Source organism: Trachemys scripta, chromosome 15 (genome assembly GCF_013100865.1).
Source record: "Trachemys scripta elegans isolate TJP31775 chromosome 15, CAS_Tse_1.0, whole genome shotgun sequence".
Taxonomy (NCBI): Eukaryota; Metazoa; Chordata; order Testudines; family Emydidae; genus Trachemys; species Trachemys scripta.
Genome location: NC_048312.1, coordinates 19,715,395 through 19,740,206, shown reverse-complemented (window position 1 = coordinate 19,740,206; position 24,812 = coordinate 19,715,395). Strand labels below are relative to the sequence as shown.

Sequence of the window (24,812 nt, the reverse complement as noted above, 5' to 3'; positions counted from 1 at the left end):
GACAAAAGCTAAAAGAGTTTATAGGGGAAAAGAAGAATGCTGATGCCAGCTACTTAAAAAAGAAAAGAAAAGTTAAAACTTGCTTGTTTTTTCTTAATTCTCTTTTTAAAAACACTCTAATAAAAGTTTAAAATACGCTATTTCTGGGAAATGTTAATTGAAAGATATGGAAAGATTAATGTGGCTCTTTTTATTGTTTTCTTTGCTTATGCACCAGTACCACTGATTTCAGAGTAGCAGCCGTGTTAGTCTGTATCCGCAAAAAGAACAGGAGTACTTGTGGCACCTTAGAGACTAACAAATTTATTTGAGCATAAGCTTTCGTGGGCTACAGCCCACTTCATCGAATGTCAACAAAGTTCTGAGAAAACATTGCCATAGTTCACTTCTGCTGTAAACCAGAATAAGTAGCTCACTAGTAAGAAGAGTAGAGAACTTGTTTGTCAGGTAGAGAGTGGGCATACAAATCTAATATTAAAATAAAAGTATATATATTTTAAAAGACCAAGACCTATCACACATTATTATTGTCAAAATTCTAGTCACAGTGAAACTACCATTTTTCAGAATTTGAAGGTGTCCCATTAGGTTAGATTTTTAAAGGAGGTAACCTGAAGTAGTTTAAATGTAAACGGCTCAACAGTCTCTCCTTAAGGTGACAGTCTCCATACCATTTAATTTCTTTTCCTTTTACTGATATCCTCTGTTCACAGCTGGCAAAGACAAACTATGGAATTTATTCACTGTACATTTGTAAAATGACACATCATTACAGGTATTAGTAATGGGGGATTCGATCATTAGAAACATAGATAGCTGGGTTTGCAGTGACCGGGAGAACCACATGGTGACTTGCCTGTCTGGTGCAAAAGTTGCGGATCTCTCAAGACATCTAGATAGATGTATGAGTAGTGCTGGGGAGGAGCCAGTGGTCGTGGTACATGTAGGTACTAATGACATCGGGAAGGATAGGAGAGAGATCCTGGAAGCCAAATTTAGGCTGCGAGGTAAGAGATTAAAGTCCAGGACCTCCATGGTAGCATTCTCTGAAATGCTTCCAGTTCCACGTGCAGAGCCAGTCAGATAGGCAGAACAGCAGGGTCTCAATGCGTGGATGAGATGATGGTGTAGGGAGGAGGGGTTTCGATTTATTAGGAACTGGGGAAACTTTTGGGAAAGGGGGAGCATATACAGGAAGAATGGGCTCCACCTAAACCAAAATGGAACCAGATTGCTGGCCCTTAAAATTGAGAAGGTCGTAGAGCAGTTTTTAAACCAAGGACTGGTGGAAAGCAGACAGGTGCAGGAGCACATGATTTAGACAGAGACATTCTTTAGGGGAGGATCTATTAATGGAGATTCTCTATGTCCTAGTAGGGAGGAGAGGATGGAAGATGATAAAACATGGGAAGGATCTGATGAGAAACAGTCAAATGAAAAAGAGTCCCATTCAATTACATCATGTAATGGCAGACATCTAAAAAGTGACAAGTTTTTAAAATGCTTACATACAAATGCTAGAAGTCAAAATAATAAGATGGGTGAACTAGAGTGCCTCGTATTAAATGAGGATATTGATATAATAAACATCACAGAAACTTGGTGGAATGAGGATAATCAATGGGACATTGTAATACCAGGGTACAAAATATATCAGAAGGACAAAACAGGTCGTGTTGGTGGGGGAGTGGCACTATATGTGAAAGAAAGCATAGAATCAAATGAAGTAAAAATCTTAAATGATATATTTATTAAAGTCAGATTCTCCAGCTTTCATTTAAAAAAAAAAGTTAATTTCTAGACTGTATGGCTGCAGAGATAACCTTTTAAATGTGAACTGAGTGAGTGATGTAGATATCTGCCTGAGTCTGCAGACAGCAAAATGATGACTGTGAAGTGAACTCTCCTGTCACCTATTAATCTGAAAGGAATATCAACTTTGAATGACCCTTGGGTCAATATTAACTATTTAGTTGCCAGTATAATGGGGAAGAGGCTGAGAATGGAGCACTCTGGGATGGGAATTGGGAGTTGTCATAGGGAAAGAAATGCAGAGAAAAGAACAGCAAGGAGCTGCCGGAGCCTTTCCCTGCTGCAGGGAAGGACTCCTGCAACAGGGAGTTGCCGGCGCCCAAGTTCCTTGTTGCAGGAGTTTTTCCCTATGGCAGGGAAAGGCTCCAGTAGCAGGGAGCTGCCAGAATCTTTCCCTGTGTCAGATACTTTTCTGCAGCGGGGAGACTCCAGAAGCAGGGAGACAGAAGGACATTACACTGCTAAAAATAGCACTGTAGAGGAGGCCACAATGCTTGGGCGAGTAGAGAGCCCTGTTGTGTACACACCCACAGGGTTCAGAAGTGTCTGTAGTGTACTTGCCCAAACAGTGCCTCACCGTCTACACTGCTATTTATACCTTGGGGGTGGGGGTGCGGGGTGGTGGTGGCTTGTCATGTTTGTATTCTACATGCCGCCGAAAGGAGCGTGCAGTGTGACGTACACTCAGAGGAAAGTGTGGATACCTTCTGAATCACCAACACACTTTCCTGCAGCACCTGGTTTTCCTTGGAGGTCCCCTCAGACAAATATTTTGCAGCCCTGCCTCTACTTAGCTATGAACTCTGACAAGTGCACAGTTGGTGGTGGTGAAGCTGTAAGGGATTCCATTCACTGTTCCACTGGACTGCACTTCTCCAGAATAGCGCCTATTCACTGCATCATAACAACTATGGAAGGGGAGCTAGTTACAACAAAGCTGTCTCCTGTGAAGGTTAATCACAGTTCTGTTTTCTAGGGTAGATGAAACTTAACCATACTTTAATCACATCTCTGAGCCTTGCTACAGCCTTAAACAGAACAGACATGTCGAGGCTGGTTTAATATGTATTTTTGTTATGATCTTTATTGATTATTTTATTGTGCCCACAAGTGTGCTAGACACTTCAAGCTGAGGGCTAATGCTGTAGGTTGCAAGTTATTTATTTCAGCCCCCTCATAGTGGGACATTTACTTATTGTTGCCAATTCATGTAATTTTATTGTGAATCTCATGATATTTGTTTCTGTTAAAGCCACAGCTGCTGGAATCAAGAGACTGCACGAGAACCTTAGATTTAATTTAAAAAGAAAAGTTTCTAGCCTCCTTGGTTGCAGAGAAAAAGCACCCTAAAGCCTTAGGGACCAGAAGGCAAATACCCCCTCCCCCAATATATATTATTAAAAAAAAAAACACCTCACAATTTTTGGGGCCTGACTCATGAGTTTGGGCATTTACGGTTGGCAATACTGCTTACCAATTTTTAGAATAAGTGTGAGAATTACTTGAAGGGCCACAACCTCCTTGGCAAAGGGTGGCAGCCAAGCATGAACACGTCCCCATCCAACCATAAACCAATGTACAGCCATAATGTATGTCATTAAATACACTCAGAAGCATAATCCCTCTGAGGCAGAATCCCAACCCACACACCACATTACCTTCTTCCCCCTCCCCAAGAAAGCTTTTCCCAGTATTCTTTCCCTTCTTTCTCATGCTGGTGCTGCGCCTCCCAGAATATTAGACTTCACTGCAGCAGCTGCCTAGGATCTGGAGTTCCAGAAACTGCTGCCAATCTGGAAGAGCTACAAGCTAGGAGAGAGATGGAGAAAGTGTCCCTAACCCATTACCAGCCAAGAGAAAGAAGAGAAGGGTAGCAGACACTATAATAAAGTGGCACAAGAAGAAGGGGGACTTGAGTCCTCAGCAGATGTCATCAGAAGCCTAAGGAGCACCCCTTGCCAGATCTCTTGGGCTTCTCCAGGGCAGCAGCAGTAGCTGGCTCAGGCTGGCCTGAGAAAGAGCCCAGTACTGGCTCAGGCAACACTGCTGGATCTCCTGCTTCCCTCCTCCCTCAGCTGTTACGTGTGAGGTCATGTCTATCACATTATAGGGCTACTAGGGACACAATGTAGCATATTCTGCACCTGGTTTGGATCTCTGAGTACAGGTCATGTGAGTCAATAATGCTTTGGGTACATTGTGGAATCCCGGTGGGAATAGGGCTGGCTTCCCTGCTGCTCAACCATATAAACAACAATCATAATGCCATCAGCCTCAAATTCATGTGCCCAACTCTGGCTGCTCAAAATTCCAGTCCAAAGTCACATGGTTCCTAACTAGATCCCCTCTTCAGAACCAACTGCTTCCTTACAGAACTGTAAGAGCAGGCAGGACCAATAGCAGGGCCAGAGAAAGCCCACTACTGGCACAGCAACAGAGGAGGGCCTACGTTGACTAATTCTGCCCCCATGAGCATCCTGTACACATAGAGCACCAACACACAGAGAACCTCATTCTCTGACTGCACAGCAGCCAGAACTCTCAGTCCTGCAGGGCCCATTCACAGTGTACCAATGCCCAATCAGACTTAGTGTGAACAGTCCCAAAGCAATGAAAAATCACTCTAATCTGAGCCATCACCTGCTCCCTCTCAGAATGCTGGAATGATCTGACAGCTGCTGCCCTATGAAGGCTGATGCCTATGCTTGGCTCTGCTTTGCCAGAGTATGGAAGGAAGAATGGGAAACCTTGGAGACACAAAGCCCAGTCAAATTTTTGTGCCACTTTTAGAGGTAGAAAAAGTGCTGAAGTCCTTGGCAGCCTCCATCCCCGCATGACTTGGTACACCCGTCTCCTTATGCACAGTATGTTGTATGTGTGTATACATTGCTTTATTCCTGTCTTTTCCTCCCTAGTAAAAATGGTCAAAGATGGCTATCAGGGTTCTTAAATTCTGAATATAAAAAAAAACCCACAATATTTTGAACTAGACATTTGTAAGCCAATATGTAAAGATATTTTGGGCTAATGAATTTTATTGTGAAATTCAGACTTGTGAAAAACAGCATGAAATAACTTTTGTAAAATGTTATGAGCATTTACCTTGAACATCTAAAAGCCTTTTCAGCCCCTAAACTTATTAATGCTGTGAGGGATATACAACGAAACCGCAAATCCTGGACATCAGACTGCATGGTATGGGCAGCTGCTGACGCAACAGAGCTCAACCCCTCACAATGCTCCTTTCCATTCAGTCTCAAGAAACATAGTTACCAGCCACCCATGTATTGGTGAACTCTATCTTCTGTGCACTGAGCTTAATTTTTTTATTATTATTATTATTAATAGTGGCAAAGAATCTGAACTGAAAAATCTGCTTACTATATAAAGAAAATGCTCCTCCTCTCCTCTCTGTGGAGGAATCTCTGACTTAGTTACTATAGAAACCTTTCTGTAGACATTATAAGTAAAAAAATATAATATATATTTATTAAAGGCAAATATACAAAATTAACTAAGTACTGGGCACACCAGTGGGAATGAAGTCAACCCCAAAGTCAGGAATAGTATCGACATGTCCGACAGCAGTGAGAAGTGCAATAGCAACATTTGCATTGCCAACTGTGGCGGTGCAGAGGTGTCCCATACCGATCCCAATGCCCGCCCCAATTTCACGACTTGCAGGAAGGGAACATTACGATATGGTGATGACAGACTCGGTGGTTCAGCAACCCGATCAGCACACTGGTCTACAAATGATGTAGTCCTGGCAGAGTCCTGGACCAAAGGAGAGGTCAGGACTAAAGGCAGAGGTCTATAGCCACCTGACATGCCACCAAAGAGGGAAGAGTCCTTCATGGGTACCAGACTCAATGCACACCCAGAAGCCAGAACCAGAGGCAATGGTACAGGGTTTCTAACCTCCCAAATCAGTACCGGGGCAGTGTTACAGGTACCTGTGCCATCCTGTGTGTCGGCACTCACCCGGTGCCAATCCATGCTCCTTCTGGGGGAGGTGGGAGTGTCCCCACAAGACCTGGGACCGTCCTGATTAGTCTTATGCAACCTCTTCCTCGGCGCACTTGACGGGGAATGATGGGGAATGACTCCACTGCATGTGCTCCAGAACGTGAAGCCAGAGCACTCTCGGAACCCGAGGGTGACCTCCGACCAGACAAGGGCCTCGGTACTGAAGCAAGCCACATGGGCTGCTCAAGTGGATGCCGCTTTAAAGGGAGGTCTCCAGCCACTTGAGTCTGCTTTTTTAAATAACCTGCAGATTGCACAGCACACTCTAACATGGGCCTCACCAAGACACAGTAAGCACTACATGTGGGGATCCTTGTTGGGGATTGCTCCCCCACATGAAGGACCACATTTAAACCCTGGTGCAGACATCACTGGGAAAACTTTGCTAATAAAACACTAAGGCACTACTAACTATGTACAACAACTATAAAACAGGAAACACGAGCTGAGCGAGATGTGGGATTAAACCACACAGAGCTCTGACTCCAGCCACGAGTGGTAAGAAGGAACTGACAGAGGGTCGGGGCAGCAGCACCTAATATAGTCACGGGAGGGACTACAGCATGAGAGCTGCCCCTCTACAGGTACTGCTAGGCAAAATGTTCCCGCTCCAGTGCACGGGATGTGCTCTCACTTAAGTGGAATACACATCTGCATCAACTCAAAGAAGCATATTTCCTTCGAATTTAGAATACTGAATTTTAAGTACCTTGAAGCTCAGTTTAATGTCAGTGAGGTGGCATCAAGGCTAAGCAAACAAGCCTTACTTGCTGTTCCTCAAGGCAGCAGAGCATAGTACAAAAAGATCTCACTCAAAGCTGCTCAAGGGCTAACGAATTAGATAACAGAACAGGACATCCTGAGATTCAGACCTGTAGTCCTGCAGTAAAATTTAACAGGAGACAGCACTACCCTGTTTATTCCTTTTCATATACTGCTCTCACTCATTTCATAAATAATTCCACCAGGAATATGCATGATTTATAAAATGTCTGGAAGAGCAGGTTGGCAAGGTCCCTACTAAAATCTTTGAGCTGCTAGCTCTCATTCTCACACGATGGTTGTTTGTATATGTAAAATTAAATCAGCTACAATTTCAGCAGCTATGAATCTTCCATATGAGAAGAGATTAAAAACAGTAGGACTATTCACTTTGGAAGGAAATGGTATCTAAACAGTGAATCATATGGAGAAAGCCACTCAGGCATTCATTTTAACCTTTCCTACGATGAGAACAAAACAGTACTCTATGTCAAGGGCATACACTTTAAGTGGATACAAGTAAATACTTTAAGCAACACTGTTAACCTGTGGAAATCACTGCTGCAGGATATTGAGTTTAGTAAGATTAAAAATATTTGACATATGAATAAGATTAGTGTGAGAGAAGCTTTGGACAATTGCCTATTTTTATGGGATTCTGCAAAATTCTATTTTGTTACCACCTTGTCCTATTCAACATATATGTGATGTTATTAAGGAGGATAGTGGGCTGTAAAGATATCAGTACGTGGCAGATAGCATGCAGCTCTGTATTTCCTTTTTGCCAGACCCAGATGATGCAGCACATTTGCTTTCCTAGTGCTTGGCCAAGGAAGAGACTTGGCTGAGGGTAAACTGGCTGAAGCTTAACCCAAACAAGATGGATGCTGGATTTTCAGGGTATGGTGGGAGGGAGGATTCTTATTCCAATTATGGAGGGAGTTTTTCAAATGATTCACAATTTGGAGGTTCTTTGAACATTATTCGCTCTTGGAAGCTCAGGTGGCACCGGTGGCTTTTTTCATCTGTATCAAAGTAACTATAACCATTTCTCTTGGATTTGGATCTTGCCACTGTGGTCCATGCTTGCATGTCTTCTATGCTGGACTACTACAATTTGCTCTACATGGTAATCCCCCTGAAGAGGACTAGAAAGATACAGATGGTGCAGAATGCCACTGTCAGCCTGTTATGCTGAGTTAGCCTCAAGATTAATATTATGCCTGTTCAATAATAGTACTAACTTTTTATTTGCGTGTTGGTGTTAGGGTGTTAGCGTCTATCTATAAACCCCTAAATGGCTTACATTATAGCTCTCTAAGACACTCCCCACCCTAGCGTGCCATCATGGCAGTTGAGAAACGCTGGGGCACTTGAGTTAAGAGTCCCTAGATTTAAATAGCTCATGGCTGAAGACAGCATCCTAAATGAGGCCTCTTAACTGGCATAGGCACACCAACAGCAGAAGCAAGGATCATCTTTTTTCTAATGCTACTTTTTGAGGGTTGTGTTGAGTTGGCGCATAGCTTCCTTTTGGAGACTATATTCTTATTTTTCTTATTATAACATTTAAGTTGTTAATAATGTATGAACATCCTAAACTGTGGGAATTTATTCAATTTTGTAATTTAAAATTTTTACTGAATATGCAAATGTATAGTATCTAGGATAAAATTAACAAGGCTATCATTTCTCATTCTTCAGGGCATAAACGGATCATCTGGAGTCAGGAAGAAATTTCCCTCACATGGCACAGCACCATACAATTAGGGACATTATGGGGGTTTATACCTTCCTTTGAAGTATCTCACACTAGCATTCAAAAACTAGATACCAAATTAGGTGGACCACTCACCTCTTTTTAAACAGTAAATCCCTGTTTTTGAGTAGAAATCAATTCTCACACAAATTGCACAGTTCTCTCCTGACTGGCTCTTCCAGTCTGTTTAGTGCAGCCATTGGAATTTGATCCTTCAAGGTGCTGAATGCTCTGCTCCCGATTCACCAGTGCACATGGTTAACTTTAAGCATGTGAACAGTCCAATTGACTTCTTTAGGAACACTCATGTGATTAAAGCTAAGCATGAAGCAAGAAGAATGAAATATTTAATGCCTCTTTTGCTTCAGTCTTCACTAAAGAGTTAATTATGACCAGATATTTAGCACAAGTAACATTAACAAAAGCAGGAAGGAACACAAACCAGAACAGGGAAGAACAGATTAAAAAATGTTTAATAAAATTTGATGCATTTAAGTCAGGAAGGGCTGATGAAATTAATCTTCGGGTACTTAAGGAACTAGCTGAAGCAAACGTAGAACCCTAAGCGATTATCTCTGAGATCTCATGGAGCAGGAGTGATGTCCCAGAAGTCTGGAGAAGGGCAAACATAGTACATATCTTTAAAAAGGGGAACAAAGAGGACCTGGGGAATTACAGACAAGTTAGCCTAACTTCGATAACTGGAAAGATAATGAAACCAATTATTAAGCAATCAGTTTGTAAGGACCTAGAGGATAGTAAGGTAATAAAGTAATAGCCACCATGGATTTGTCAAGAACAAATCATGCCAAACCAACCTAATTTCCTTCTTTGACAGGGTTAGTGGCCTAGTGGATGGAGGAAAGCTATAAATATGATACATCTTGATTTTAGTAAGGCTTTTGACATAGTCCCAATGACATTTTGATAAGCAAAGTAGAGAAATATGGTCTAATTGAAATTATTGTAAGATGGGTGCATAACTATTCTTTTAAGTACAGTTTTTCAACTAGTTATCTATGTTTTGCTGCCAAACTGGGAGTATGTATCTAGTGGGGTTCCATAGGAGTCGATCTTGGGTTTGGTACTATTCAATATTTTAATTAATGAATTAGATAACGGAGTGTTGTATGTAAAACATGGGAGGTAATTGTCCTGCTCTACTCAGCCCTGGTAAGGCCTCCGCAGAAGTACTGTGTCCAATTCTGGGCACCACACTTTAAGAACGATGTGGACAAACTGAAGAGAATCCCGATGAGAATTACAAAAATGATAAAAGGTTTAGAAAACCTGACCTATAAGGACAGCTTAAAACACTGGGCATGTTTAATCTTGAGAAAGGAAGACTGAGGAGGGACCTGATAAAAGTCTTTAAATGTGTTTAAGGCCGTTATAAAGAGGACTGGATTTAGAACACAAAATGATCAGCTTCATCTGAAGAAAGGGAGATTTAGATCGGGTATTAGGAAAAACTTTCTAATTAGAAGGCTAGTTAACCACTGGAATAGGCTTCCAAGGGAGGCTGTGGAAACCCAGTCTTTGTCTAACCTGTTTTTAAAAACCTCCAAACACCTGTCAGGGATAGTCTAAGTATACTTGGTCCTACCTCAGTGCAGGCAGATGGACTAAATGACCTCTTGAGGTCCCTTCCAGTCCTATATTTCTATGATTCTATATGCTTAACCACTTTGCTAGATCAGAGCCAGTGTGTTCAATAGTTTGCAGGATTAAGCATTTACAGAACAAGATTTTTGTAGGAAAAGCAGGCAAGCTTTTGTAGGAAAAGCAGGCAAGCACTGCAGGAGAATAGCATGACACACAGACACATCCTCAACAACTACATCACAACTGCTAAGTCTATACCCTCCCAGACATGGCAGTCTTTATAACAAAAACCTCTCTTCAGGAGCAGAGAGGGAGATGGAATTTAAGATTGGTCCATGATACAGTTTTGAAACACCTGAAATTTCATTTAATACTCTTCCAGTAGATTACAGAGAAGGGCACATACTATACATCAAAAGAAACTTCTGCAGGAGGGAGGGATAGCTCAGTGGTTTGAGCACTGGCTTGCTAAACTCAGGGCTGTGAGTTCAATCCCTGAGGGGGTCATTTAGGGATCTGGGGCAAAAATCTGTCTGGGCATTGGTCCTGCTTTGAGCAGGGGGTTGAACTAGATGACCTCCTGCAACCCTGATTTTCTATGATTCTATGAGGACTACTGAGAACAGAATGCACAAAACAGCAAATGGTCTTCAGAAGAGGGCTTTTTGTTTGTTTTAAATAGATGCAAAGCAAAAATCAATTCTTATGAGAAAACTGTTTTGTACAGGAAACCATAGTATTAAACAGTGAAGCAAACATTGAGCATTGTAATGACCTAAAAGACACCTTGGCTACATATGTATAGACAGCTAGTTTGCCGTACAGTGAGACTCTGCTAGAGACTGGGCTTCATGAGATTACCTAGAACTCCTGTTCTTGCTGACAAAGTAGCTCATGTTTAGATACAGGACTTCAATACTCTCCCCCAACCTCAACAATTCTTTGAACAAATGGCACTATTTTTGGTTGTTCCAAAAAGTGCAAAAGGACTTACCCAAGTGAGAGAGACAGAGCGCATGCACATGCAGAGATGAACAGAATTAGAATTTTAAACAGTTTTCATCCCAGCAGCATTTAGTGACCATCACATGATGGCAAGCCACTGATTCTCCCGCCCCCATTCATGTTAATACTGTAAGATGATCGCTTCTCAAGCTTATAAGACAGAGGTGAGCCTGAGGAGCCGCCAGAATTTACCAATGTACATTGCCAAAGAGCCACAGTATTATGTCAGTAGCCCCTATCAGCTCCCCCACCCCACTCCCAGTGCCTCCCACCCACCGGCAGCCTCGCCAATCAGCGCCTCCCGCTCCCTCCCTGCACTTCCTGATCAGCTGTTTCGTGGCGTGCAGGAGGCTGGGGGGGGGAGGAGGGGAACGAGGGCACTGCAGCCTCAGGGGAGGGGGCGGGAAGGGAGGAGTGGGGGCAGGGCCTGTGTCAGAGCAGTGAGTACCCCCCAGCACACTGAAACGTTGGCGCCTGTAGCTCCAGCCTTGTAGTCGGTGCCTATACAAGGAGCCACATATTAACTTCTGAAGAGCCGCATGTGGCTCTGGAGCCACAGGTTGGCCACCCCTGTTATAAGGAATAAGCGCTATGCATGCATCCTCTTAGATGGGACAACACTGGTAAATTTGCTGTAGTACAAATCCAACTTCTCCTTTGCCCTCCTTTGTACTACAGCCCCTCCTGTGGTGTAGTACAAATCCAACTTCTCCTTGCTGCCCCTTCAACCCTCTCTTGTTAAATTCTCCCATCATTCTCTCGCAACAAACCTTCCATATGAGAAGCAGGTGTTAAAATGTCCAAGTAGTGGTATGTTTGTCAACAATATTAACTTACATTGAAGAAATTAGTCTTGTTCCTCTCACAGAAGAGACCCTGTGCTGGCATGTGCTTCAGTTGCTGCCATGGGATACTGCTGCCTAGCAACACATCTCGGGCCCACTGGAGGTTCTACAGAAGCAAGCAAGAAAGAAAATGAGTAGGAGACAGAGGAACGGTTTGTTAATGCAGGTAAAAGTACAAAACATCCTCTTGCTTTTATTTATACATTACCAGCTATAATTTTTCCAGAGAGATCTGTCTAATGGCAGCCAGACTTAGTTCAGCTAATATTTGTGCATTTTGGGCACTAATGTAATTCAGAGGTTATCCCATCTCCCCCAAAAAACCTCTTACACAGAAAACACAGTGGTTTAACAGCACAAGCCCTAAGACTGACTGGCCCTGGCACTAGGCAGCGAATTACTCAATCCCCCATAACCTTCAAATTCAGTCTCATACCCTCATATTCTGCGCTGACTTCAGAGTCGTTTTTGTGCTTCCTCAATGCCACTGAAGTCTGTTTCCATTTCCTGTCACTTAGAGCACCTCAGTTACACACATATTTTCTACCTGTTTTTAAAAAAATTGACTATATGGATTTTTTAATCATAATTTCATTAACCAATGTAAAAGGATTAGATAGCAACCAAACTCAGAACAAAAAGTCATTGATTTCTAATACCAATTTCTTGTCCACAAATACTAAACAGCTAGCCAGATCCCTTGAATATTTAGCAGTTTCCCTGCCAGCACTTTTTTTGGTTGCCTAGGATGTGTGTCTGTGTGCCTAATCACCATATTTCAATGTACTACACTTGCAAACCCTGTCAGCCCTAAAAATGAGAAACCAAGTCAGAAAATGAAATGTTCATATTTCAGATGGCAAGAAAGCTCACCATTGCTCTGTCGACTAAAGCCTGGTCTACAGATAGATTTTTTTTTCAAACTGTTACTACTATTTTGGTTAGTTTTTTTTTTTTTTTTTAAACTGAAATAATTATACCAGTACAACCACTAGTGTGGATACATTCATACCAGTATAAAGGTGCCTTAAATGAATGTAGCTTATTCCTCCTTTTTCCTGAGGGGAATAAGCTATACGGCTATACGCAACTTTATACTGGTATAACTGTGCCCCCACTAGGTATGTTGTAACACCTTAGCTATACCAGTATAGTTAAAGGAGTACACCTTGTGTGTGTAGATAAGCCATACTTTGGCTTTATAAGTTAAGAAATTAGGGCCTGGTCTGGCAAGCACCCTATTTGCATCCTGATTTACACACAAACATTTAACATGTGAGAATAAGAAATATTCCTGAGAGTAAGATCTTGCAGGGTCCGTCTGCTAAGGAAGAAAAAAATATGATTCAATAGAACTCAATGTCTGACATGAACATATGAATATGAAAGCTTTTATAAAGCCTTTATTTGGTCAGAAGAACAGCAGCTGTTGGCCCTGGGCAAAACATGCCATCCAGGAGTACTAACAGAAGGGACAATTATTAATTGTAAAGTTTCACTGACAAGCTAAATCTTTGGTTTACTTCTACTTTTTCTTCAATCATTCCATGATTTCCTTAGCAGTTAAGCACTGGGTTGTTTTTTCCCCAGAGCACTAGAACTGTAGAGCAAACAAAAGGCAGAGAACAAGGAAGAGAATGCAGTGATAGCTCTTGAGAGGCATGTGACAATGCTATAACCTGCCTGTGGTGTTCTTTCTATGGACCTTGGAGCTGCATAAATAAACCATAAATCTGATTAACCCAGGTATATCCTGCAACTGTATTCTGGTTATACCACCTTAACCTTTTTCCTCTTGATGTATCTTCTGTGGACATTATTGATTTTTTCTAGACTGATTTTTACCTTATTTCTCTGCTGATTTTCCTTTCCATCCTGCGAGTGTTTGTTGAAATATGCACAACTCATGTATAAACCCTATCTAGTTGCAAACTCTTTCAGTCCTTTAGTTATAATAATCATGCAGAAACCCGCCGTGTCTTTTCAGAATTGGAGTCTCACCTCTGGACAGGTTACTGTTTCTAGAATCAAGTGTAACAAAGCATAATGTTGGAAATGTCAATCAGCTGCTGCTAAGGGTCAAACGCACTTTCAGATAAACTAGAAAGATTGTTAGAAATTAGGGAGAAACAGATATCGGGCATCTGTAATTACAGCATCTGACACTGGACAGAATTTGGAGAGCTTACCTTGAGTATGAGACAAATGCACATTACTTTACAAATACCATTAGGCATTTTCTGGCTTTTATGAGGACTAGTACATATATTTATTACCACAGAGACATATGAATAATAAAAGGTTTACTGGTGTTATGACTGGAAAATAAAATGCTTTAACTCACCATGTTCTCTCTCCATAGCACTGTTTTCTGCAATTTACACCATAACCATGCACTGACTTTTATGATACAAATCTGTAAAGCCTTTTAAGTTACAGACAGTAGAAAACCAAAGATATAAAAGAAGCTATGCAAAAAAGGGCCTGCTCCTGCTTTTATTGAAAAAAAATGGCAAAACACTCATTGATTTCAGCATGCTGAAGGATTGGTCCTAAAGTTGCATTGCTATCAGAAAATGTATAAAAGTGCAGCAATTTATTATCATGGACTAGGCGGATTGTCATATTGAGGTGGATATACACCACTACCTCGATATAACGCGACCTGATATAACACGAATTCAGATATAACGCGGTAAAGCAGTGCTCCGCGGGGGGGGGGGGGGGGGGGGGGCTGGCTGCGCACTCTGGTGGATCAAAGCAAGTTCGATATAACGCGGTTTCACCTATAACGCGATAAGATATTTTGGCTCCCTAGGACAGCGTTATATTGAGGTAAAGGTGTATCATAATTACATTTAGAATATGATCAGAGAGAAGGTAACTTTTCTTTTAAAGTCTCTCCGTTGCCCATTTCATCTGAAGGTTTCTATAATATATCATTTACACAGCAATGCTATTATCTGACCACGGTGTCTGATGTTTCAGTAGACACTAATTTTTAAGGTATTGCGATCGTGTGAATCTTGTATTAAAATTTACTCTTGTAGAACCTAAAATAATTGATGGCAACATCTCTCACAATACATGCTTTACAGAACACCTCCTGGCTTTCCAATGAACTGTGAAAGACACATTTCTTGCCAGATTCTGCCCTGCATTAAGATTGCTTTGCACTGCTATGGTGGTGCAAAACAATACTAAAGTCAACTTAACTGGTCACTTGAGAATTGCCCCAATTTAGGAGATCCTGGGCTGGCACCGAGCCACCATACTGGCTCCTAGGTCACCTTCTATCTCTCTCCCACATCTCCTGATAGAGGAATCATGGCTAGAAAAAAGGAGCTGGGGATAAGGTTGCTTTATGCCCTGGCAATCGCCAGGTGACAACTGCCTCTGGGGCTACTGGCAGAAGTCTTAAGTGGCTCTGATTTATGCCAGGGACTTCCTAGCACCCACATGCCCCCAAAATCAGGGGCTGGGGGCCTCATAGAGGGCCCCTTGCATTATTCTCCTCCTTAGCCAAACCATATTGAGATCTAGCCCACAATATGGAAATTCCAAAAAGAACAGTTCATTTACTGCTTTTGGTAGTGAAACAGAGAAGCCACGTGAACAATAACTAAACCCAGTTTATTTTGTGTGATGTTTGTGGCCATTCTGTTCTGAATGAAGTCAGCATACAGCACAAGTGATAATTATTACAATCAGCTCTTCACATCTTTCAAGAAGCAGGCACATGAATACTTTTTACGCTGTTCTCACACATCAAATGCAAAAAAACCCCAAAAAAAGCTGTGAATGGAGCCGGGAAACAACAAACCTAGTGTTTCCTGTCCACTTCAACTCTGGGCTTTCCCTTTCAGATATATCTGCCTGTTTTTCTATCTATGGTATTTAACAGCACCAGCCACCATAGTAAAGTAGGTGCTTTCAAGTCTGATCTTAAACTCCACTTCTACTTACTCTAAATGCTGGAAACGCCCATCATAGATTTTATTTTCCCTCATAGGTCAGTCTACACCCTCCAAACCCAAACTGCCACTTCTGCAATGTCAGCTCTCTACTGATTTATGCACTGAAACTACACTGGGTTGCAGTCACATCAAAAGACTGGCTTCCTCTTAAGAACAAGACATCAGCATTTGGCTACCTAGCAGAGAATGTAAGAAGACTGCTGTATTATTTTACACTTCAAAAATATTCTGGCAGCGAAAAGACTCTCTCATAAATGGCTGAGTCTGTAAAAGCAGTGAACCAGAATTGCCAGCCTAACAACAGAACAATGGGGCAGCCCATGTTTCAGTGATTAGTGCTTCACATTGCTCCTGGAAAGACACAGAGTTCAAGGCTAAATAAGGCCAAAAAAAGCCAAGTGTTTAATTATTGTACTTTCTGTGTTGCTTGCATGCATCTATTTCAATCCAATCTATGATGATCTGAGGTGTATGAAAGTGACATGCAATCTCTGGGCATCTCAACGCACACAGCCGTGCGGATTTTTACTTACAGTCCAAAAAACCCTCAATCAAATATTTTTAACAAACAAAAACAGAAAAGCTATCATCACAAGGCTATAACCTTATATATAAAATCCCAGGCCTGAATGACTCTTTAGAGGTGGCTTATAGATACACCTCTACCCCGATATAACGCTGTCCTCGGGAGCCAAAAAAATCTTACCGTGTTATAGGTGAAACCGCGTTATATTGAACTTGCTTTGATTCACCGGAGTGCACAGCCCCGCACCCCCGGAGCACTGCTTTACCACGTGATATCCGAATTTGTGTTATATCGGGTCACGTTATATTGGGGTAGAGGTGTATATTCTTGAAACTAGGATTTACACCAGATAGTTTGACAGATCTGTAACTGTAGTGGCATGTTCTTGTGCTGCTCAAATCGTGTATGATATATGTACACTGAATATATTATTCGTAGGGAAATCCACATATTTTGCAAAATGATGATGATGATCTAGCCAAAAGCAAAAAAGGTCATCCAGACAAATAATGCAATTTTTCAGTAATCTTCATACAACTCTATGTAATGGGAGTAAAGGGTGTAGCTAAGGATGTTCCACTGTCCTTATCCTTAAATCAGGATAATCAGGAATACCCAGTAAACACACCTGAGTGGATCTCAACTCACAGGTTTCAAAGACTCTGCTCTGCTTACTTTTTTAATTGATGGAGTCATTAGAAGCGAAGAAGGAATCCAGGACAAAGCAAAAGGGATTTATTCTTACTAGTCTGAAGCACTGGATTTAACTGTGACTCAGAGCAATTATAAAGAACTGTTTCCAGTTCAACAACCACCTCCCACTCCCTCACCACTCCAAGATTCAAAGGCAGGCTAACTGACAGGGTACAGTCCCTTGCAGAACTGTTTTCCTGTATTACTAAGATGGACAAGGAGACTACCATAAAGATCATCCTGCTAGAAATCTGAGTCACCTCACAAGTGTATACCTCTTAACGCCAACGTGTCAAAGGCGACCTTTCAACAACTTGGGAACCACAGGAAGGGTGGCTGTGAGTTGCATAAAATGATCCGCTACTTCCTACCCCTCCCAATTATTTTTAAATGTCTGTTTCACTGCCAATGCTTGTAATTATGATAATCAATCATGCAAAAATATCACTTTTACTAATTACAAGAACCAGTACTACTCAAACCCAAGCCCTCAACTCCTCATTTCAGCATATGGCCAGGAGAAGAGCTAGAAAGCTCTCACTGAGGACACTGCAGGGTTAGCATCAATCTAGAAGCTCTAACAAAACTTTCAAATGTTGCTCTTCTTGGTAATTGTAGAAAACATATTTTCAAGTTTGAGTTTGTTAAGGAAGCCTGGAGTTGCCCCTCCTCCACTATGGTAGAACATGAGGCCATGATCATGATTTTAAAGCAGCGTTTGTGCAGTTGCATTCCAATGCTTCCCAGAGCCATACACTGCACTGACCCACAAATGATGTACAGATATGAAAACATTCTTACTGTAGTTAATTTTTTTATTTAAATACCAGGCTTTTAGGAGCGCAAGACAGCCACTTTTCACATTTGAAATTTGCCATAAATTAATATCCAAATAATGCAACAAATTAAGACTAAGGATTATAGCCTATTCCTTTTTATATATTTTTAACTTAAGTGGCATATAAACAAACTAGGGCGGTTGATCAATCGCAGTTAACTCACGCAATTAACTCAAAAAATTAATTGCAATTAAAAAAATTAATCGTGATTAATCGCAGTTTTAATCACACTGTTAAACAATAGAATACCAATTAAAATTTATTAAATATTTTGGATGTTTTTCAACTCTTTCATATATATTGTATTCTGTGTTGTAATTGAAATCAATATATTTGAAAACATAGAAAACATCCAAAAATATTTAAACAGTAATTCATTATTGTTTAACAGTGCGATTAATCGAGATAAATTTTTTTAATCACGCGATTAATCAAAATTAATTTTTGTAATCCCTTGACAGCCCTAAAACAAACTGTTTCGCTCTTCAAGATATTTTTTGATGTGGAATGGTATCACGTGTATATAAGTGGTGGCAGGTAACAGACTGCTGCATAGTCTGAAGGTTCTTTAGAACTTTTGAATGTACTCAGAATAGAAGGCATATTTAATAGGAAAATTCTAGTTCCCTCAAGTGAACAACAACATTTCACTTTCCATCAAAGCTATGTACTTTACAAGACCTCATCTCCAATGCACCTTGCTATTTTAAAAACATAATCTACCTTTTTTTGGTCTATAAACATTTCCTCCTTATTGGTCATTTGTTTGTGAAGGTTTCCACTATGTATTTCATGCAGTAGGTTGATGTGTTGTGTGGGGTTGTTTTGGGGTTTTTTTGGAAAGAGAAATTGGGAGAAAACCATGGGAAGCACCACTAATACCTATCTGATGGATTTTATTGGATCCCTAGTACTATTGACATGGGCTGAGATCTGCCAATATGTCAGGCTTGGAAAGTGCCATTATATTAGGAAAAGTGTTGTTACATTGTGTGACCTAAACCCATAGGCCATACAACAGACATTTTAAAATTAGCTTCCATTGCTAACGGTGATACAAGCTCTGAACAGGTAAGAGAACAATTTGCTGTTTGCAAACAGGTGGCAGTCCAGTTTGTCATCTTTATGAATAACCTCTGGATAGCTCCATTTTATTTAGCATCTCTTTTCTTACCAAGGACTAAAGCTGCAGCATAGATGTAAAAGATGCAGGAGGCTAGAGTAGAAGTGAAAGATCCTGGAGGGAGACATTTTGAACTAACATATGATCAAGCAGCAAATATACATGATTATTACTAACGAGGTCCTAACAATTTCTCTGAGCTGTACTGTTTGTGTTGGAAAGAGTTTTAAAGAACAGCACTGATCAGAGAAACTGTTAGCAACAACATATTAACACATTTCTGCCAAAACAATTGGGGTACTAATGTAGACCAGTCCATGCAACATCTGCTCTAAAGTGAGGAACGTGGTTATTAGATTTCAAAGTGGAATGGGAATCAACTGTAACATTCAACTACACAAGTTTACATTGTCAGAATTTGTTCCTATTGTTTGATGTATGTCCTTTATAGACACTTTTTGACTGAATTCCAAGGCAACTAGCTCAAAGTGCCCTTTTGATTCCACAGCTGTGATGTCATCTTGCAGCAGGAATGTAGCAAAGAACAGTCCCTGAAGCTGATAGAAAGCTAGACCCAGAGCAGCTGTAATATTGGTGTATTACTGGATTTGTACTACAAAGTTCCTGAAAATTGTCAAAACTTCCTACTTCCACAAACTAATTTGACTGTTAAGTACAAACTCAGTAGTGGATCACTTTATCAAAGATTCTGGCTTTAAATTACCACTCATGCATTTTATACCATGTCCTGTGGTCTCCTGATGTAACTACGGCTCATATTACATTCTCCTAATGGCAAACAGGTGTTAAAAATTGTTAAGGGTTCTGTTAAGGATAGATAATGCATGAGCATTAATAAATTAAAAAACCTAAGGACAGGAAAAAAGCATCTCCTGGGAAAGACATTATAAGAAAGTTATGCCTAAAACTTGCATTAGGAGGAAAATTTTATATATACAATTTTTTTATATACTTCCTGACTGCCTATGAGTAGGAGAATATTTTACCCCTGCCTGGACTGACCCCCCCAACAAAAGAGAACTATTCACTTTCTTTTAGGTAGTATTTTCTAGTCGTATTTGTGAACAAAGCCTTGATTTTTTCCCTGCCCATCTTGTCCTTCCTATTTTATATCCTAGATATATGTCATAAAGATCAAATTGTGGCATTGCATTCATTTTTGTGGTAAAAGATGGAAGTCACAAAGAAAGGATTAGGACTTCACTGCAAGGCAGAGAAGCAGCTTTAGTGGGGGAATAAAACTGGCAGTCAAGTTTGTAGTGAAATAATAGCTTTTGAAAATTCACTTTTATATTCCCCGGTGCCCCCCACCCAGTATGAAAGTCCTGTCTAAACAAATGTAACAGTTAAACACAGATTAGCTTCGATTTCAACATGAGATGAAAAAAATAACCACCAAGTAGCAGGCAACATTTTGAGGTGGAAAGGTAGAAAGTGGAGTATCTGTCCAAACAAAATGTAGAACAGATCCTGAAAAGGGACTTGGTAAAAAAAAGCCTGTGCCTTTATCAACATCCTGCTTCAGAAAAATCAGCTGTACAGAGACATGACAGAAAAGGGTGAAAAGAATCAGTGCATGAGAAACTTGCTGTTCTATGCACTGTGGCAGCTAGACAATTGTCTCTCATGCAAATTTTTGGCAATGGACACAAGGGCTGAACTTCACAAGATTTTGTGCATTTTAAAATTACTCTCAGCTCTCTGAAATCCCACCAGAAATCTATTCAAGCCACACTGCAACCCACCTCTACCTAATCTATTTACCAGGGTTTTCATACCACACTTGTCACCATGGTATCTAAACATGCCTCTCACTCCAGTTGTTACTACATATGCTCAGATATATTTTATTTTTAACATTTATTTATGGGTAAAACTCCCACAAAGTACATAACAGAGGCACATATATCCTAGCTCTTTGGCACTAGCTAACCTGAGGCAGCAACTGTGTAAAAGAATACGAATCAATGGTCCAAAACAGAAAATTCTGTCCTCTGGAAATTCTGTGGTATAAGCAATCATAATAGTAGAAAGTAATAGAAGTTTTTTGGGAAGTTGAGTGGCAGTTTATTATGCACCAAAAGTAAAAATTATATATAACCCTGTATAGACTGCACAGAAATTAACCTATCTACTAGAAATGAGGAAGGGCTGAACTGGTAAAGACAAGATTTAACCCTATGAGTTCCAGGAAAGACAGGTATTTGACATGATATTTAGACTACTGTGCCATCCTCTTCTATGCGATCTACTGCCCAGCCAATAGCCAAATATAATGAATAACTAAGTGTATATAATTAGTTGGTTTGTGAGAGAAAGAAAGAGGAAAAAAAAGGGAAAAACAAAAAATGTTTTGTGAGGGGTTCCCCAGGCAAGGATATTCTACCCTCTGACCAACTGCTTTGAAGACAGTCTTTCTTACTGGAAGTTGATACAACCACAATTTGTCAGCAACAGTAATGACAGATTGTGAAAATCCATTACTGCTCTTAATGATTGGATTTTATGAAGAAATTAATGGCTGTCATATACAAACAGTGTGAAAATATTTTCAGAACCGGCTGTGTTTAAAAACTGGTCATTTTTTGCTAGATAATTACTTTATAGCCAGTCTGAACGCTGGACACATTCCACTTGATTAGTAATACATGTTACAGCTCAATTTGGTGTCTCTTGTGCTGTTAATATTTTTGTACTACAGTATGACAGAAATTGAGCTCACCTGTAATAAGGTTATGAACACCGTAGGAACTACTATATATTAATCTATGAATATAGATATGTAATAATGACATGAACACTGTATATGACCAGGGCAATGAGGGAAACATTCTATATTGGGTTATAAGACTTTCCTGTGTGAATGCATTGATCTAACTTGTATTGGGATTAGTTGAACATTTATTATATGCCTATAATGCTTGAATTCAATGGCAACTGTACATAAAGGCAATACAATGGTTTCCCAGATGAGAATACATCGGTACACACGAAAAAGACAAGGCAGCCAGCTGTTGGCTTCAAAGTGGAGTAGTATGAAGGAACTGGGCGTCCCAGATCTAGGGAATGGTAAGCCTTAGAGAAGAACTAGCTATGCAGACAGGATACTTTATTGTTGTTAAGATGTGTTTCCTCTGAAATGCTTTTGTTCTAAATAAAGACTTAGCTTTAAGGAAGCGGTTTGGTCACTAATCCCCATTGTCACTGGGAACAAAACTGCAGGTTTGCACCCAAGTCAGACCTGGTAAGGTGATCACAGTTGAGACACAGGGGACTGCCATCCTGCACCTGGTCTGAGAGTGGGAGAAATGTGTGTTTCCATTTCAAGAAGAAGGTGACAGCCTGAGGCCTAGAGGGGGCACGCTCAAGAAGCCAGGAGTTATTGGAGGTGCAGTTAGCCCGATAACTATGACAAGCAGTATAATTTCCTTCTCCCATTACCTTCCCTCACTGCTATTAGAGTGCATAGTGGAAATTCAATTAATGGACGCTATGGTGTAGGTGGGGAAGGAATACCACGGGGTAAGGTAGTGCAGTGTGTCATTGCACTAGCCTTTCAAATCAAGAGACTTGGGTTCAAATCCTGATTTTGACCAACCGAGACCTAAGTTTGGTAGTTTCAACTTATTATTCATGGATACTTTACAATTTACTTTAAAAGCTGGCAAGATAGGCAGTTGTTGCTCGATAAAGGCCCAGGGCTAGAATAACAGTGGTGTTACAGGCCAATACTCAGGTGGACTACAGAACTGTGGCAAAGAAACTTTCACAGCACCTGACTGTAGAGCACTTTGCCTCCCTCTAGGCTAGTAGTATCAATCTATAATTTTCATGAGCACCAAATTCTTAACAAAAAGATGTTACAGCATGCAAGAGTTACTCAAAAGATCCATAGTTGCAAAGATCAATGCTCAACGCATTTTGTATGCTGCTTGATTATGTGGGAGACAGATAGTGCTCTGCAGAAACATGGTTACTTGTTTAGGATGCAAAATAAACATGCTAAATCTAAAATAAAGAAAGTTTACAGTTCAAAACAGAGAGAAAGAACTCATGACAGTTAAAGTCCTTTGACAGTAATTCTACCATGAAGAACACATGAAGCTTCATGCTGGAGGAGGAAACTTCTGGGGCTCTCAGGCCAAATGTGCACTAATTCCAACACAGTTACCAAGACATTTTCTGCCCTGTTTAAACCAAGACCACGGGCCTGGGCACCACAGTCTGCTTTGGAATTGCAATTAGATCCTTGAGTGACTTTCACTCAGTGATTTCTAACAGCCAGTAATTGGTCTACTCAGGGGGAAGTAATGACAGATTACAGGAGCAGGAGACTTAGAAACGCAATACCCCAAGCACAGCAATTTGGGTTTAGTGGGGAAAAGAAATTTCTCTCAAGCCCTAACTCTTATTTTGACCTTCACTTAGTGATAACTAGAATCCTGCATCCATATTGCCATTGTCTGACTACACTACCTGTCCAGTAAATGTCATTAGAAAAAGCATGCATTCCTACGAGATGGGAGGAATGTGTTCGGGTTACAAAATCTTGAACTTTTTCAGCTGTGTGACGGGAGGCAGAGGTAATGTTTCTGTCTTCATATTGAGCTTATATAACCTTCCCCTTTCCAAATAGTTCCATGACAATACTTCAGTAAGGAGGAACTGTGCTCCTCTCAGAGCGCTGTTAAAACTATTCTTGACTGACCAGAAAATATCACTGTTGAGGAAGCACAAGACTTCCCTATCCCCAAATGAGAACCCAACCTCTGCAGTACTCCCAAGATAAGGCAGCACAAGAGTCAGAGACCAAACCTGGTATCCAAACCTGGTCTTCTATCTGACAGTGATCTTACATCTCGCCCCGGAGATGCCACAAGCCAGAAACTGAGGGAGATAGGAAGAGAACTAATTCTCACCATACTCAAGTGACCTTCTGGAATACAGCTCCTCTTGTTTTAATATATTAAGGACGTGTAATTTTCTAGTATCAATAAGTATCTATTAATAAATTTACTGCTTTTATTTTTGAAAAAGCTGCATATACACAAAGTCCTAAAATTTAAAAAGTGTGCACACAAAGCATACCTTTTTGCATTCAGATCTCTCAGCATGTGTATGTGCATCAATTGGTTTGCGCATACCATACATATGCATGCGAACCTAGTTGTCCAATTCTGCAAATGTACTTTTTAAAATTTAGGTCCAATTTACTAATCTTCCCTATGCCCTGGATGTGGGTAAGCATTATTATCCTCATTTTACAGATGAGGAACCTGAGGTGCCACAAAGGCTAAGTGAATTGATCAAGCTCACACAGCATGTCCATGTCAACATTGAGGAGTTCCTAACCATTTGTTCAGTCCACTTATTTAGTTATAGGTAAGATGTAATTCTTTTTATATTTATAAGAAATAAATAGCTTTAAACACAGCTGGCCAGTCATTCTGCCAGTGCTATGTCTTACCTTGTGTGTTTTGCTGTACGTGTACAGAAAGGCCAGCCTGTAGAGGCTCTTATAGTGCTGGGGGAAACGGCTCAGACACAAACGGAAGGAGGTGATGCACTGTTCTGTCAGGAATTTGCGTTGCTCTTCAAGATCTGCTGGAAGACACTGGGGAAACTCAGATGCATCTCCACAAGATTCAGCTTTCTTCTTACAGTCCCACTGTGAAGGTGGGGGAACTGTAGCCTTGACAGGGATGCCAGATGATGATTGGGCATCTAAAAGAACTTTCTGGACACTATGCTCAACTGCATGATAAGATTCAGAGTTCTCCAAGGGTTCTTCTGATTTTCCTACAAATGAACAAAGG

At 40.7% G+C, this 24,812-nt stretch overlaps 1 protein-coding gene across 8 annotated transcripts in view; it reads right to left on the bottom strand.

Moving 5' to 3' along the window:
• The window catches only part of CABIN1 (calcineurin binding protein 1), a 236,290-nt gene that overhangs the window by 134,238 nt on the left and 77,240 nt on the right, over positions 1-24,812 (bottom strand). For all 8 annotated transcript variants that reach the window (XR_004648280.1, XM_034791361.1, XM_034791366.1 and 5 more), the window contains 2 exons: positions 24,464-24,795; positions 11,810-11,923 (listed from right to left, as the gene is read on the bottom strand). Coding sequence is in view for 7 of the 8 variants with exons in the window: in XM_034791361.1 (XP_034647252.1) it covers positions 11,810-11,923; positions 24,464-24,795 (446 nt within the window). In the remaining variant the exon portion in view is untranslated. The remainder of the gene's footprint in view (positions 1-11,809; positions 11,924-24,463; positions 24,796-24,812) is intronic.